Here is a 16,056-nt window from a genome sequence, read left to right as displayed (position 1 = left end):
AACTTAACTATAATGCTTAAAAGTTAGTGTACAAAATAAACACTATATTTTCAGGCAAAGGATAAGAAATCTTAAAAATGCACAACCACACAGTGCCTATTTCAATAATGAGAATAAAATCTAGTCAAGATTGTTCTTACCAATATGGCGTTCCCACAAAAGAATTGGCAGGAGATGCCATGGAAGCAGATCCAAAGTCAGCAAGTTTCACCTGGCCTGGCTCTGTGAGAAGGATATTTCCTGCTTTGATATCTCTGGGTTTAAGGAACACAGAAAATTATTTCTTTTTCCTTCATTTGATTGTGTAGAAAAATGATAAAAATCAAGTAAAAATTTGTAAAACAGGGAAAAAAATTAAAAAAAAAAATTAAGTCCTAGGGTAATCTCTCAATTGGGACGAGAAATAAGATCCAAATTAGAAAACAAAAAATAAAGAATTCATATATAGTAACAATTTTGTAAAAGAAAAGACAAAATAGGAGTTCCCATCGTGGCTCAGTGAAAACGAATCTAACTAGCACCCATGAGGACACAGGTTCAATCCCTGGCCTCCCTCAGTGGGTTAAGGATCCGGTGTTGCTGTGAATTGTGGTGTAGGTCACAGACGCAGCTCAGATCTGGCGTTGCTGTTGCTGTGGCGTAGGCTGGCAGCTATAGCTCTGATTAGACCCCTAGCCTGGGAGCCTCCATATGCCACAGGTACGGCCCTAAAAAGCGGAAAAAAAAAAAAAAAAAAAAAAAAAAAGTAAAAGAAAAGAAGAGAAAGAAAATCAGGTGATTGGAGTGTACAGTCTACAGCAGAGGTCTTGTTTATTGGTATAAATAATGGCTTTAAAAATTAAATTTAAATAGCTGACTACTTCATAATTCTAAGATTTCTGAATACCTTATTTAATGTAAAAAAAAAAGAGAAAAAAATTTCGTGCCTTCCAATTTTTAAAAAGGATCATTCATATCATGTGCAAACCTTAGCATAATTTTCCTAACTAAAAATGAAATGAAAACTGAAACATATGGATAATGTAGTATCAATGGTCCCACAAAATTATGGAACTTTTTTATCCATTTATATAATGGAATTTTTATATTTTTTATCCATTTATATAATGGAATTTTATATCCACTGGGCACCATAACATATAATTAGCTTTTCTAAAATAGAAAAACTACGTTCCCAAGCACTTATCAATTCTTACTATAGTATTATAATGGGTAAAACAATAAGTTAATCTATTTTCCTGCATTTACTTTTTAAAAATGAAGAGGTACTTCGAAAGTCAGAAGATTTTAGGTTCTAATTCCAAATCTTATATTCACTTATTTACTAGAATGTGAATTTTTCTTGGACCTTACAATCATCAAAAAAAACCCAAAAACATTTAACTCAAAATTGACTACTATATATAGTTTAATATGTATTGCCTGATACATATGTATAATCAAAAAATGCTGGCATTCCCGTTGTGGCTCAGAGGTAACAAATCTGATCAGCAACTATAAGGATGTGGGTTCGAACCCTGGCTTTGCTCAGTGAATTAAGGATCTGGCATTGCTGTGAGCTTTTGTAGGCAAGCAGCTGCAATACTGATTCGACCCCTAGCCTGGGAATTTCCGTATGTTGCATGTGTGGCCCTAAAAAAAAAAGAATGCATTATAAAATGGCTTAACTTTAAAGTTATTATTCACTGTCAAGGATCATCAAGGATTAATACTCAAAAGCATAAAGAGTATCTTATTTATCTGCATCATGGAATCAAAGGAATAAATCTGACATTCTCAGTTATCAGGGAGACAAAAGATTTAGGTTTAAGTTCTAGTCTAAATTTACGCTGCTTTGTAAACTTTGAGACATTAGACACACAAATTAGGGCATTAGCTTCTTCATTGCTAAAATGAAAAAAGTAAGGCTACACAATCCCTAATGTCCTTTCCATTCCCCAAATTAAAAGATTCTACACTTAAATCCCTACCACAAATCTATAAAGTGAACATACAGGCACACCTTAGAAATATTATAGGTTTGATTCCACCCCCGATAAAGGGAATACGGCAATAAAGCAAGTAGTAGAGTTTTTTGGTTTCTCAGTACAAAACTTATGTTTACACTATACTGTAGGCTATTAAGTGCCCAATAGCATTAACTCTAAAAAAACAATGTACATACCTTAATTTTAAAATATTTTATTGCTTAAAAATGTCAAAACAATCACAATGGTAACATCAAAGATCACTGACAGCAGCTCACCATAACAAACAGAATGATGAAAAAATTTGAAATATTGCAAGACTGCTAAAATGTGAAACACAAAGTGGCACCAAGAGATTTGCCTGACACTGTACTGCCACAAACATTCAATTTGTAAAAAACAAGTTCTCTGTGAAGTGCAATAAAAATAAAGCAGAGCACAACAAAATGAGGTATGCCCATATTTCAGAAAAGTCCAGCAGCATGTGCAGACAAAGATAAAATTTATCCTAAACAAAGAGATCAAATGTACTAGTATGTTCTTTTTAACATGGACAATCTAAAAAATATGAGTTAAGACTCTGAAATGTTTTTATTTGGCTATAACCAACAAAAATGTAAAGATTAATAAGTTCCACGGTTGATAAATGCAACAAGTCACTTGCTTATTAATATATAATAATTTTCCAGTGCTTACCTATGGATCATGGTATGAGAATGTAAGTAGGCTAATCCCTGGAGAGCACCATGTGTAATTGCTGCTATTTCCACTTCTTGTAATGGCTTTTTGTGAACTTGAAATAAAAGTTATTTGGAAATCATTATATAGAACATTTTTGTTTAAAGATAAAAATATACTTATCATATATGTGGGGCAATTTTTAAAAACATTTAGCAAGAAGAGATTTGCTTCTCAAGATAATAAAATTATTGAATTTTACTAGATGACAGTTGTATCTAGCTGTTAAAGTATAGTGTACAACTAATTTTCCTCTAAGCTAACATCAAACAATTATTTGGTGATTATAAAAACAAAAGTAATAAAAGAAAACTTCTCCCTTTCCTCATCCTGAAGAGAAGGAACAGTTCAAACTAAATGCTGAAGAATGAAGAAAAATGCTTAAGTCATGAGAAAAAAAATCATCTTTTTAATGTTATTACATAATATTTAATGAAACCAGAGCATACTGCATTAAGAACATAGCCAAGTTTAGGTTTTTAGTCTTTCTAGAAAATTTGTACATTAAGAAATCTCTTACTGAAGCCTTTTTGATAATACTTTTTCTCTTGATAATTAAAGGAAACCTACCTTCTAGTAAATCTGAAGCTGATCCTAAACAATATTCCATTACAAGCTACATGGGAAGAAAAATAATAAAAGCATTAAAATACATTATTAAAAAGATTGTATTTGAGATAGGATTAAATTCACCAAGGAGATTACGAAGATGGTTTGGAGAGTTCCCGTCGTGGCACAGCAGAGACAAATTCAACTAGGAACCATGAGGTTGCAGGTTCGATCCCTAGCCTTGCTCAGTGGGTTAAGGATCCAGTGTTGCCATGAGCTGTGGTGTAGGTCGCAGACATGGCTCGGATCTGATGTTGCTGTGGCTGTGGCCAGCGGCTGTAGCTCTATTGGACCCCTAGCCTGGAAACCTCCACATGCCGTGGGTGCAGCCCTAAAAAAAAGCAAAGCAAAAAAAAAAAAGATGGTTTGAAGTAAAACAAACCCCAGTCACCATTTACCTTAAGAAATGAATTTTTAAGTATTTGGAAATTTAAACACATAAAGTTAACCAAATGATAACATTAATTTTATAATACCAACATATAATCATTTGTATAAGATACATATTTTTCATATATAACTACTACTAAAATTACACAGGAATATACATATTCTGTTACTATTCGTCTGTAGTAGCAACACTGATAATTTCTAGGAATTAGAAAACTGTCTTCTGGAACTATCTGCAGGTTACAGTTAAAGCAAACAAAGGGCACCGGCTATGTGCCAGGTATTTTCTATACATTAACTAATTTAATACTCACAACTAACTTATAAAGTAGGTCCTACTATTATCCTTATTTTACAAATGGAGATGCTTGGGAGACAGAGAGGTAATCTCCCGGATGTTACTGCGTTTTCTTTAACCACAGTCTTGTATTTAGGAGTACCACTGCCACTACCAAAATAAAACTGGATAAAAATGCGCCAAACATTACAAATCTAAATCTAAGTTCTGTATACTAAAATGAAAATCAGCTGTGATTTATTAAATTACTTATGGGATCATTCTGCTTTAAAGAAAATTTAGTCTTTCTCTAAAGGATACAGATATTAAGCCCACAACACTACAGTATTATCTTATTGCAAGTATTATCTCCTATTGCAAGGAGTTTACTAAATTGTTACCTCAATGGGACAAAATTAATTCCCATTTTTTTTTTTGTTTTTTTTTTTAGGGTCACACCCATGGCACATGGAAATTCTCAGGCCAGGGGTTGAACTGGAGCTGCAGCAGCTGACCTATGCCACAGCCACAGCCACAGCCACATGAGACCTGAGCCGTTTCTGCAACCTATACCACAGCTCACGGCAAGGTCGAGTCCCTAACCCACTAAGCAGGGCCAGGGATTGAATCCACATCCTCATGGATACTAGCTGGGTTTGTTACTGCAGAGCAACAAGAGAAACTCCAATTAACCCCCACTTCTAATAGTAACATTTCTCAATTCTCTACCATTAGTATTATTCAGTCAAGGAATCACAGCCAGTTCAAATTTCACCAGGACTCATCAGGACTTCACCAAGATCTTCCTGGTTAAACAGATTACAATACATTTATGTCAAAAAGACATGCTAAGTTTCACCCCTAAGTAATACTGTTTTCACATGTTTTGTGTGTTATTTGCACTGGTGGGTTTTGGGCGGGGGGGACATGCACACAGCATGTGTAAGTTCCCAGGACAAGGATCAAACTCAAACCATAGCAGTGACACAAGCTGCTGCACTGACAACCTTAGCCTGTTGTGCCACAAGGGAACTCCTTCACAATGTTTGATAAATCATTTGAAGAATGATACTGCCAAAAACTGTCAGAGAACACTGTACCATGTACATAAAGATCAGCTAAATCTCTAGAGTAACTTGCAAAAGTCCTATTATCTCTTATTGCAGAGGAGTTTTTTAAAAGTTGCTCTTGCTCTCAGTATGAATTAACATTTCAAGGTGTTTTTGCATGCCCTTACACAACCATATTGAGATATTCTTGAAATCTTTAATTCTAAATGAAAACTAAAATTACAGCAAGGGAAAAGCATGTACCTACCCATGCTGTGTGCTCGCGTAAATAGCAACCTTTATATTCTATACTGTTGGGATGTTTTATTCTTTGCAGAAACTTGACTTCCTTAATAATATCCTGCCATTTCTGTGGGGAGAAGAAAAAATATAGGAAAAAATTAGGAACAATTGCTTTCCCTTAGAAAATTATATAAGAAAAAAAGTACTAGATTAAGAAGGGTTATTGAGAACATAGAACTTTATAATATTTAAGTATCAAAATGATACATTTAAAAATTAGGTTCATACAGTTTATAACTCCAATACATACGTTATAAAATTTTTCATTCAAGGTAGGACAAATTTTAGTTTAGTAAAACTTATCAATAAGTCTTGTTAAATTTTACAACCACATACCAAACATGCTGATGAAAACTATATAACATATTTAGTTATTTTTCTTCAGAAGCTCATGCAACTTCCCTTTCTTATTTGCTGCTTTTTGATGTATAATTTACATGCCCACCTATTTATTGTGCTTTGGTTTATGTTTTTGACCAAATGTTAAGGCTTTGTTTGCCATTAAAAAAAAAAAAAAAAAAAAATGGCGACATCCATTTTTCCCATGCCAGAGACTGAATCTGAGCTATACCTGTGACCTGTACCACTGCTGCATGACACCAGATCCTTTTTTTTTTTTTTTTTGGCTTTTTAGGGCTGCACCCATGGCATATGGATGTTCCCAGGCTAGGGACTGAATCGAACCCACAAGCTGCCAGCCTAGGCCACAGCCACAGAAACACCAGATCCGAGCCGGGTCTGTTACGTACACCACAGCTCACAGCAACGCTGCATAAATCCTTTAACCCACTGCACCAAGCCTGGGATTGAACCTCCACCTCCACAGAGATCTGAGCCGCTACAGTCACATTCTTAACCCACTATACCACAGCAGGAATTTTAGGCTTTGTTTGCTTTTTTTTTTTTTTTTTGTCTTTTTGCTATTTCTTTGGGCCGCTCCCGCGATCCGAGCCATGTCTGCAACCTACACCACAGCTCACGGCAACGCCGGGTCCTTAACCCACTGAGCAAGGGCAGGGACCGAACCCGCAACCTCATGGTTCCTAGTCGGATTCGTTAACCACTGCGCCACGATGGGAACTCCTTTGTTTGCTTTTTAAACTCAAAGATCTAAACCCATAAAAGCACACTTTCTAAAATAAAATGCTAGAAAGTAATTAGTTATCACATGGGAAAGTTCACAAAAAATAAAAGTATGAAAATATTTTACTAACTGCCTTCCTCAGGAAATACAGATAAACCTTCAGCCATAAGCTACTCCACACAACCTTAGACACTTAGGTCATGTCCTAAACATAGTTACTCTCTTTCTTTTTTCCTTTTTACAGCTGCACCTGCAGCACATGGAAGTTCCTGGGCCAGGGTTGAATTGGAGCTGCAGCTGGGGTCTATGCCATAGCCACAGCAACACTGTATCCAAGTCACATCTCTGACCTACACCACAGCTTGCAGCAATGCTAGATCCTTAAACCACTGAGCAAAGTCAGGGATCAAACTTGAATTCTCACACAGACAACATCTGGTCCTTAACCTGCTGAGCCACAACAACCCTCCCCCCCAAAAATAGCTTCTCTTAAGAACCCAGAGGACCCAGGTCCTTGGATCCATACCCAGAGATTCTGGAGGCCTAGTATGTATGGGATAGGAACCAGGAATCTATTTTTTTGTCCTTGTTTTAGTTATTTCAAGCTTTACCACTGCCTTAGGCTATATTTCTAAAAGCAAGGGAACTAGCATAGTAGAAAAGTTTTAGAAAATGGTTTGTATTAGAATACAAGTGATATGTCTCCTACATTATTTCACAAGCCCTCAACAAAATACAGCAAAATATATTCACAATGTTTTATATAAAATGTGTAAGAGATAAGATCCCAAAATCTGAAAATGTTTCATTGTGTTAAAATTTCAAATTTCAATGACATAGAAGGCAAACTTTCAAAATAAACTAAAATTCCACATTTTTCAATGTAAAAAACTTTCACTGAGGACATTAATATTAGATGTGAAGAGACGATCCCCTAAATGAAACTTTTTGTTCTAGGCTCCAACATAATACAAGTATGAAAGCCAGTTCTACAGCTCATTCTAGAAGGAAAATAAAATGAGAATATCCCTGTAAGAAACTGAGTTTTTTAGATAACAAAATAATGGAAGAGGGATATAAATATAATAGTGTTAACCTATAGTATCATCATCACAAAAACGAGATTTACCTTATAAAAAGTTCTAGAAAAAAGAAAAAATTGGAGTTCCTGTTGTGGCTCAGTGGTTAACAAATCTGACCAGGAACCAGAGGTTGCAGGTTCGATCCCTGGCCTCGATCAGTGGGTTAAGGATCCGGTGTTGCCGTGAGCTGTGTAGGTTGCAGACACAGCTTGGATCCGGCGTTGCTGTGGCTGTGGTGCAGGGTGGTGGCTACAGCTCCGACTAGACCCCTACCCTGGGAACCTCCATATGTCGTGGGTGCAGCCCTGGAAAAGACAAAAAAAAAAAAAAAAAAAGAAAAGAAAAAAAAAAAATCAAAATCTTTAAAAATTAAGACTGAGCCAGCAATTCTAACTCTGGGCATATATACCTCAAGAACTGAAACTAGAGACTCAAAAAAGTTTTTAGCACTTGTTCATAGCAGCGTAATTCACAATAACCAAGAGGCAGAAGAAACCTAAACATCCACTGACAGATCACTGGATGGATGAACAAAATGTGGTAATTTACACACACACACACACACACACACACAAAACTCAGCCTAAAAAATGATGACAATTATGACATATCCTGCAACATGGGTGAACTCTGAAGACATTATGTTAGGTGAAATAAACCAGTAATGAAAGGACAAATACTGCATAATTTCACTTATATGAGATACTGAAAGTAGTCAAATTTATAGAGACAAAGAGCACGACCGTGATTTCCAGGGGCTGAGGAGAAGTGGGAATGGGGAGTTATTGTAATGGATAAAGAATTTCAGTTTTTCAAGATGAAGAGTTCTGGAGATGAATGATGGTGATGGTTGCAAAACAATGTGAATGTTCTTAATTCCAATGAACTGTAGAATTAAAAATACTTAAGATGTTATGTGTAAATTTTGTTATGTGTGTATTTTACCACAATTAAAAATAACTACATTAAAAAATTAAAGATGGGCGTTCCCACTGCGGTGCAGCGGAAACAAATCCAACCAGTATCCACAAAGACGAAAGTTTGATTTCTGGCTTTGCTCAGTGGGTCGGGGGGTCCAGCATTGCCATGAGCTGTGGTGTAGGTCGCAGATTCGGCTCAGATCCAGCGTGGCTGTGGCACAGGCTGGCAGCTGTATCTAAGATTCAACTCCTAGCCTGGGAAATTCCATATGCTGCATGTACAGCCCTAAATAGCACCCCCCCCAAAAAAAAAAGATGGCTAGATACTAGTTTTACTTATTTATTTATTATTTATTTATTTATTGGCCATTCCTGTGGTATAAGTAAGTTGCCAGGCTAGGGACTGAACTCATACCACAGCCGTAACCTGAGCCACAACAGTGACAACACTGAATCCTTAACCCACTGAGCCACCAGAGAACTCCAAATACTAGTTTTAATAAGTAGGCTAGGACGAGTTCCCATTGTGGCTCAGTGGTAATGATCCTGACTAGGATGCATGAGGATGTGGCCTTGCTCAGAGGGTTAAGGATCTCGTGCTGCTATGGCTGTGGTGCAGGCTGGCAGCTGCAGCTCCAAATCGACTGGAAGCTCCCTAACCTGGAAACCTCCATGTGCTGGGGGTGCGGCCCTAAAAAAAAAAAGATACCAGGAGTTCCTTGCTGTGCCACTGCAGGTTAAGAATCTGACTGCAGCAGCTCAGGTTCGATCCCTGGCCTATCACAGTGGTTTAAAGGATTCAGCATTGCTGCAGCTATGGCGTAGGTCACAACAGCAGCTGGGATTCTATCCTTGGCCTGGGAACTTTCATATGCTGCAAATGCAGCCATAAAAGAAAAAAAAACCTAGTAGACTATGTTTCATAAACTAAATTCTATCCCTGGCCTGGGAACTTTCATATGCTGCAAATGCAGCCATAAAAGAAAAAAAAAAACCTAGTAGACTATGTTTCATAAAATAAATTAATTCAACTAAATAAAATATACTGTCCAGTCCACAGCAATCTGAGAGAAGAAAGAAAAAAAAGGTATCCATGAGTTCCCATTATGGCTCAGCAGTAATGAACCTGACTAGTGGGTTAAGGATCTGGCTTTAAAATGAGCTGTAGCATAGGTTGCAAATGCAGCTTGTATCTGGCATTGCTGTGGACACGGCATAGACCATCAGCTACAGCTCCAATTTAACCCCTAGCCTGGGAATCTCCATATGCCACGGGTGCAGCCCTAAAAAAAAAAGACTAAATAAATAAATACATAAATAATATCTGAATTGGAAAGGAAGAGTTAAAACTGTTGTTATATTCAGATGACATATTATCTATATATGTAGAGAAAACCATAAGGACTCTACACAAAAACTACACAAACTGATGAACGAATTCAGCAAAGTCGCAGGATACAAGAAATCAGTGGCATTACTATATACTTGCCATGAAATATCAGAAAAGGAATATGGAGTTCCCGTCGTGGCGCAGTGGTTAACGAATCCGACTAGGAACCATGAGGTTGCAGGTTCGGTCCCTGCCCTTTCTCAGTGGGTTAACGATCCGGCATTGCCGCAAGCTGTGGTGTAGGTTGCAGACGCGGCTCGGATCCCACGTTGCTGTGGCTCTGGCGTAGGCCAGTGGCTACAGCTCTGATTGGACCCCTAGCCTGGGAACCTCCATATGCCGCAGGAGCGGCCCAAGAAATAGCAAAAAGACAAAAAAAAAAAAAGAAAAGGAATATAAGAAAACAATGCTTTTTAAAATCGTACCCCCCAAAATAAAATACCTAGGAATAAACCTGACCACAGAAGTGAAAGACTCATATGCTGAGAATTATAAAACATTGATAAAGGAAATTAAAGTGGATTCAAAGAAATGGAAAGTTAGAAAAAAATTAATTAATTAAAAAAAAAGAAATGGAAAGATATCTCATGATTGGAAGAATTAATATTGTAAAATGGCCATACTACCCAAAGCAATCAATAGATTTAATGCAATCCCTATCAAATCACTCATAACATTTTTCACAGAACTAAAACAAATAATCCAAAAATTTATATGTAACCATCAAAGACCCAGAATTGCCAAAGCAATCCTTAGGAAAACAAAAAACAAAACAAAGCAGGAGGTATAACTCTCCCAGACTTGAGATAATACTACAAAGCTACAATAACCAAGACAGTGTGGTTCTGGTACAAAAACAAATATATGGACCAATGGAACAGAACAGAGAGCCCAGAAATAATCCCAAACACCTATGGTCAATTAATCTTCAACAAAAGAGACAACAATATAAAATGGGAAATAGTCTCTTCAGTAAGTGGTGCTGGCGAAACTGGAAGCTGCAAGTAAATCAATGAAACTAGAACACATCTTCATAGCATGCATGCAAATAAACTCAACATAGCTAAAAACAAACATAAGAGATGGCACCTTACAACTCCTAGAAGAGAATATAGGCAAAACATTCTCTGACATCAAACTAAGCAGACCTAGTGTAGTACCATTAATTTTATGATTTTTCAGACTAGGTATCTATTGTCTGTTGATTATTTAAAACATTTCTTAAACAATTTCCAAATCATTAAAATAATTATATCCAATATACTTTAATGTTAAATCCATCTTATTCCAGTTTACTTTCTTAGAAAGTGATAAATCCTTCTATGATAGAGTAATATATCTATCAGTTTAAAAATGTATCCCAGGTAAAAAAATCAAAGCCTGGGGAGACAAGTTGGGAGGATTTAGGATGCTAATAATGTGCTCTTTATAGCTCCAGGTACAAGGTACACTCCAGGTACAAGGTACACTCGGTTTGTGAAAGAAAATACACTGAGATACATACTTCATATATGTGTACTTTTTTTTTTTTTTTTGGCTGTGCCTGAAGCATGCTGAAGTTCCTGGAGCAGGGATTGAACCAATGCCACAGTAAAAACTGAAGCTGCTGCAATGACAATGCCAGATCCCCAACCTTCTGCACCATAAGAGAACTCCAATATTTGTAAACTTTTATGTATATTACACTTTTTTGAAAAAATTCCCAGGTATCCTCAATTAAAAATAGTATGTCTCCAACTGTATGGTACAGGGAACTATATCCAATCTCTTGGGATAGAACATGATGGAAGATAATATGAGAAAAAGGACGTGTGTATCATAACATATGTATGACATATATGTACCTACACACATATGTATTACTGGGTCATTCTGAGTACAGCAGAAACTGACAACACTATAAATCAACTATACTTTAATAAAATAAAAAAAAAGTATGTCTTTTTCTAACTTGTCAATAAGAATGTATGTATTTCACCTACCTCAGTGGACTGCTTTCCACTATAAGACATTTTCTTGATAGCCACCACTTCATTGGTGCGCACATCTCGTGCCTAGAAAAAACAAAGAAAGGACTTTTGTAAAAATTAACAGATTAAATCTATATAATAATTTCTCTGAGAATAAAAGCATTTATAGACTACTATGTCAAAAAAGGACATTGAAACTGCCTTTAAAGAATACTTAAAATCAAAAATAAAACCCAATAACCATATAGTAAAACTTATCAAGTTATCCAGGAGCTGCTACTTTGGAAAAAAATACAAAGCAGGTTTACTTTGAGAATCTAGTTAAGGGGAAAAAACAAATTTGAAGAGCACTATAGCAAAGAGACAAAAACGAGCCTTAGTATGTACAAACTATGCTAATCATTTCTGAAATTACAATGAAATGGACAATTTTCTAGTAAGGAATAAATTACTAAAATTGATCTATGGAAGAAAATGAATACCAATGAATAATTTAAAAATACTTTTGAAGAGTTCCCGTTGTGGTTCAGTGCGCTAAAAACCCAACAGAGCATCTGTGAGAATGCTGGTTCGATTCCTGGCCTCACTCAGTGGGTTAAGGAATTGGTGGCGCTGCCACAAGGTATGGCATAGGTCACAAATGCAGCTTGGATTTGACCCTTAGCCTGGGAACTTCCATACACTGAGGAACAAAACAAAATGCTTTTTTTTTTTTTTTTTTTTTTTGGTCTTTTCTAGGGCTGCACCCGAAGCATATGGAGGTTCCCAGGCTAAGGATCCAATCAGAGCTGTGGCCACCAGCTTACGCCAAAGCCACAGCAACGTGGGATCTGAGCCACACCTGCGACCTGCACCACAGCTCACAGCCACACCTCACAACAACACCGGATCTTTAACACACTGAGCAAGGCCAGGGATTGAACCCAAAACCTCATGGTTCCTAGTTGGATTCATTAACCACTGAGCCACAATGGGAACTGCAATACAAGAAACTTTTGAGTGGAAAATAGTTTTACAGTATGAACTTTTCCAGATATAAGGGGAGAAAAAAAGTAAAGCTATCCTACTGATTTTACGAAGGCAGTATAACATGATAACTAAAGCCTCACAACACAAAATAGAAAGTCAGGTAACACTTTCACTTGCAAATACAGACAAGAGAATTCTAAATGAAAATTTAAAAATATTACAGGGCATTAAAAGAATCTTTCACTTAAAGTATACTATAGTTACAGAAATGTAAAAGATTTTGATACTAGAAAAACATTTCATAATTTACCAATTTTTAAAAAGTTGGGAGTTTTTGTGGTGTGGTGTGGTGAGGACGAGGGTTTGATCCCTGGCCTTGACGATCCGGCAATGCCGTGAGCTGTGATGTAGGTTGCAGACCCGCGTTGCTGTGGCTCTGGCGTAGGCTGGTGGCTACGGCTCTGATTGGACTCCTAGCCTGGGAACCTCCATGTGCCGCGAAAGCGGCCCTAGAAAAGGCAAAAAGACCAAAAAAACAAGAACACACACAAAAAAACAAACATATAATATATGCATCAAGAAAGTACATGAGAAAAGACGCAAAATATCTAAAATGAGTTCACTAAAAGGATCAGAACCAACTCAAATCATCTGTTGGAAGAACTCATCTTCAATTCAGATTTTCATGAGTTCCTAAAGATAAAATATTCCAAATGAGATTATGTTGATGGCTGTAAAACTCGTATTTACTGAAAATCATTGAAATGTGGACTTAAAACTGAACTTATGGTAATTTGTACTTCAAAAAACTTGTTAAAAAAGACAGCACACATGTAAATTACATCTCAATAGAGTGGCTTACAAAAAAGAAATGGGTCCTGGGAATAACTAAGTACATTCCAATTTCCATTACCAATGGATTGGATAGGAAACTTGTACCACTTATTGTAACGTGTGTAGTGGACCTATCCACATAAGTCCTGCTTGTGAATATAAATTTGTTTTTTACCAAATGCTATCTGCTTGTCTATCTTTGAGACCTTTTATTTGAATCAACATGTCTAGCCAGCTATATTCCTTTCTTTTTAAAGTAAGATAAATTTACATGCCATACAATTCACCAATTTTAATGTATATAATAATTCAGTGACATTTTAGAACACAGATATATGCAACCACCATTAGAGTCAAATTCAGAACTTTCTGCACCTCAAAAACAAACTCCAAATTGTTCACTTAGAAACGGTTAAAGTAGGAAACTTCATGTGTATTTTACCACAAAAAAATTTTTTCTCCATTAAAAAGAAGAAACCCCAGAGTTCCCATCGTGGCTCAGAGGAAACGAATCTGACTAGTATCCATGAGGACGCAGGTTTGATCCCTGGCCTCACTCAGTGGGTTACGGATCCAGTGTTACTGTGAGGTGAGGTCTAAGTCGCAGAAGTGGATTGGATCTGGCATTGTTGTGGCTGTGGCGAAGGCCAGCAGCTACAGCTCCAATTCGACCCGTAACCTGGGAACCTCCATATACGGCAGGTGTGGCCCTAAAAAAAAAAAAAGAAAAAAAAAACTTAAAAATTAAAGAAACCTTATATCCTTAAGTTATCACCCTCTTATCCCTTTTCTCCACCATTCAGCCCTAAGCAACAACTAATCCACTTTTCTGTGTTTCTAGAGATTGGCCCAGTCTCTAGAAACATTATATGTAAGTAGAACCATGTAACATGTGGTTACATAGCACATATCATGACTAATGATACTGAGCACATATGTAATGATATCATATATCATGACTAACATCGTGACTAATGATATTGAGCATCTTTTCAAGAGCTTCTTAGCATTTGTACATCTTTCCTGGAGAATGTCACTTCAGATCCTTTGCCTATTTTGAGGCATTTATTTTGTCTTTTGTCTTTTTAGGGCCGCACCTGCGGCATATGAAGCTTCCCAAGCTAGGGGTTGAATTGGAGGTGTAGCTGCCAGCCTACACCACAGCCACAGCAACTCAGAATCCAAGCCACATCTGCCACTCACACCACAGTTCACAGCAATGCTGGATCCTTAACCCACTGAGCAAGGCCAGGGATCGAACCCGAGTCCTCATGGATGCTAGACAGTTTGTTAACCACTGAACCATGATGGGAACTCCTTTGCCTATTTTTATTTTTTATTTATTTATTTATTTTTTTGTCTTTTTGCCATTTCTTGGGCCGCTCTCGCGGCACATGGAGGTTCCCGGGCTAGGGGTCGAATCGGAGCTGTAGCTGCCAGCCTATGCCAGAGCCACAGCAACGCAGGGTCTGAGCCGCATCTGCAAGGGCAGGGATCGAACCCGCAACTTCACAGTTCCTAGTCGGATTTGTTAACCACTGGGCCACGACGGGAACTCCCTAAATAGCTACAATTTTTTAAGGTTTTTTTTTTCTTTTTACCCACAGCATATGAAGTTCCCAAGCTAGGGGTATAATAGGAGGTACAGCTTCCAGCCTAAGCCACAGCCACAGCAGATCCAAGCCATATCTGTGACCTATACCATGGCAATGCTGGATCCTTAACCCACTGAGCAATGCCAGGGATCAAAGCTGCGTCTTCAGGGATACTAGCTGGGTTCGTTTCTGCTGAACTCCGACGGGAACTCCCAAACAGCTACGCTTTTAATTAGCCCAAGATAAAGCTTAATATAAAAGTGGGTATACTAAATACAGTGCAGTATCCTGGATTAGATTCCAGAATAGAGAAGATATACTGGAAAAACTGGGAAAATCTGAATAAAGTACATAGTTTAGTTAATAGTATTGAATCAATGTTGATTTCTTAGTTTTTTTGTTTTTTTTTTTTGTTTTTTTTTTTGTCTTTTCCAGGGCCACATCCATGGCATATGGAGGTTCCCAGGCTAGGGGTCTAATTGGAGCTGTAGCCGCTGGCCTACGCCAGAGCCACAACACCACAGTTCATGGCAACGCTGGATCCTTAACCCACTGAGCGAGACCAGGGATCAAACCTGCAACCTCACGGCTCCTAGTCGGATTCATTAACCACTGAGCCATGACAGGAAATCCTGATTTTTTTAGTTTTGATAATGTATTATGTAACATACTAACGGAACTGGGTGAAGATTATAGGGGAAAATACTAATTGTGAAATTATCTGCAAATCTAAAATTATTTTAAAATAATAAGTCTAACTAAAAATGACCATTAAAATCCAACCTTATTAGTAAGGCAATTAAATTAAAATTAAATGATAAAGTTAAAATGAGATATGACTTCTGCCTGTTCATATCTTAAAAAAGCAAAAAATAAAAA

The 16,056-nt window shown here is 37.1% G+C and overlaps 1 protein-coding gene across 1 annotated transcript in view; it reads right to left on the bottom strand.

Moving 5' to 3' along the window:
• The window catches only part of TAOK1 (TAO kinase 1), a 150,846-nt gene that overhangs the window by 56,309 nt on the left and 78,481 nt on the right, over positions 1–16,056 (bottom strand). The window contains exons 3-7 of the mRNA XM_003483075.5: positions 11,792–11,863; positions 5,299–5,400; positions 3,276–3,321; positions 2,664–2,760; positions 141–254 (exon numbers count right to left, since the gene is read on the bottom strand). Coding sequence (XP_003483123.1) covers positions 141–254; positions 2,664–2,760; positions 3,276–3,321; positions 5,299–5,400; positions 11,792–11,863 — 431 coding nt within the window. The remainder of the gene's footprint in view (positions 1–140; positions 255–2,663; positions 2,761–3,275; positions 3,322–5,298; positions 5,401–11,791; positions 11,864–16,056) is intronic.

The sequence above is a fragment of the Sus scrofa genome, chromosome 12 (assembly GCF_054392235.1).
Source record: "Sus scrofa isolate SSC_HxYL_T2T_F1_AM1 chromosome 12, Sscrofa_HxYL_maternal_Yorkshire_Landrace_v2.0, whole genome shotgun sequence".
In the NCBI taxonomy this organism is placed as follows: domain Eukaryota; kingdom Metazoa; phylum Chordata; class Mammalia; order Artiodactyla; family Suidae; genus Sus; species Sus scrofa.
Note: the sequence above shows the minus strand (reverse complement) of the source record. Positions and strands in the feature narration are given on the sequence as shown.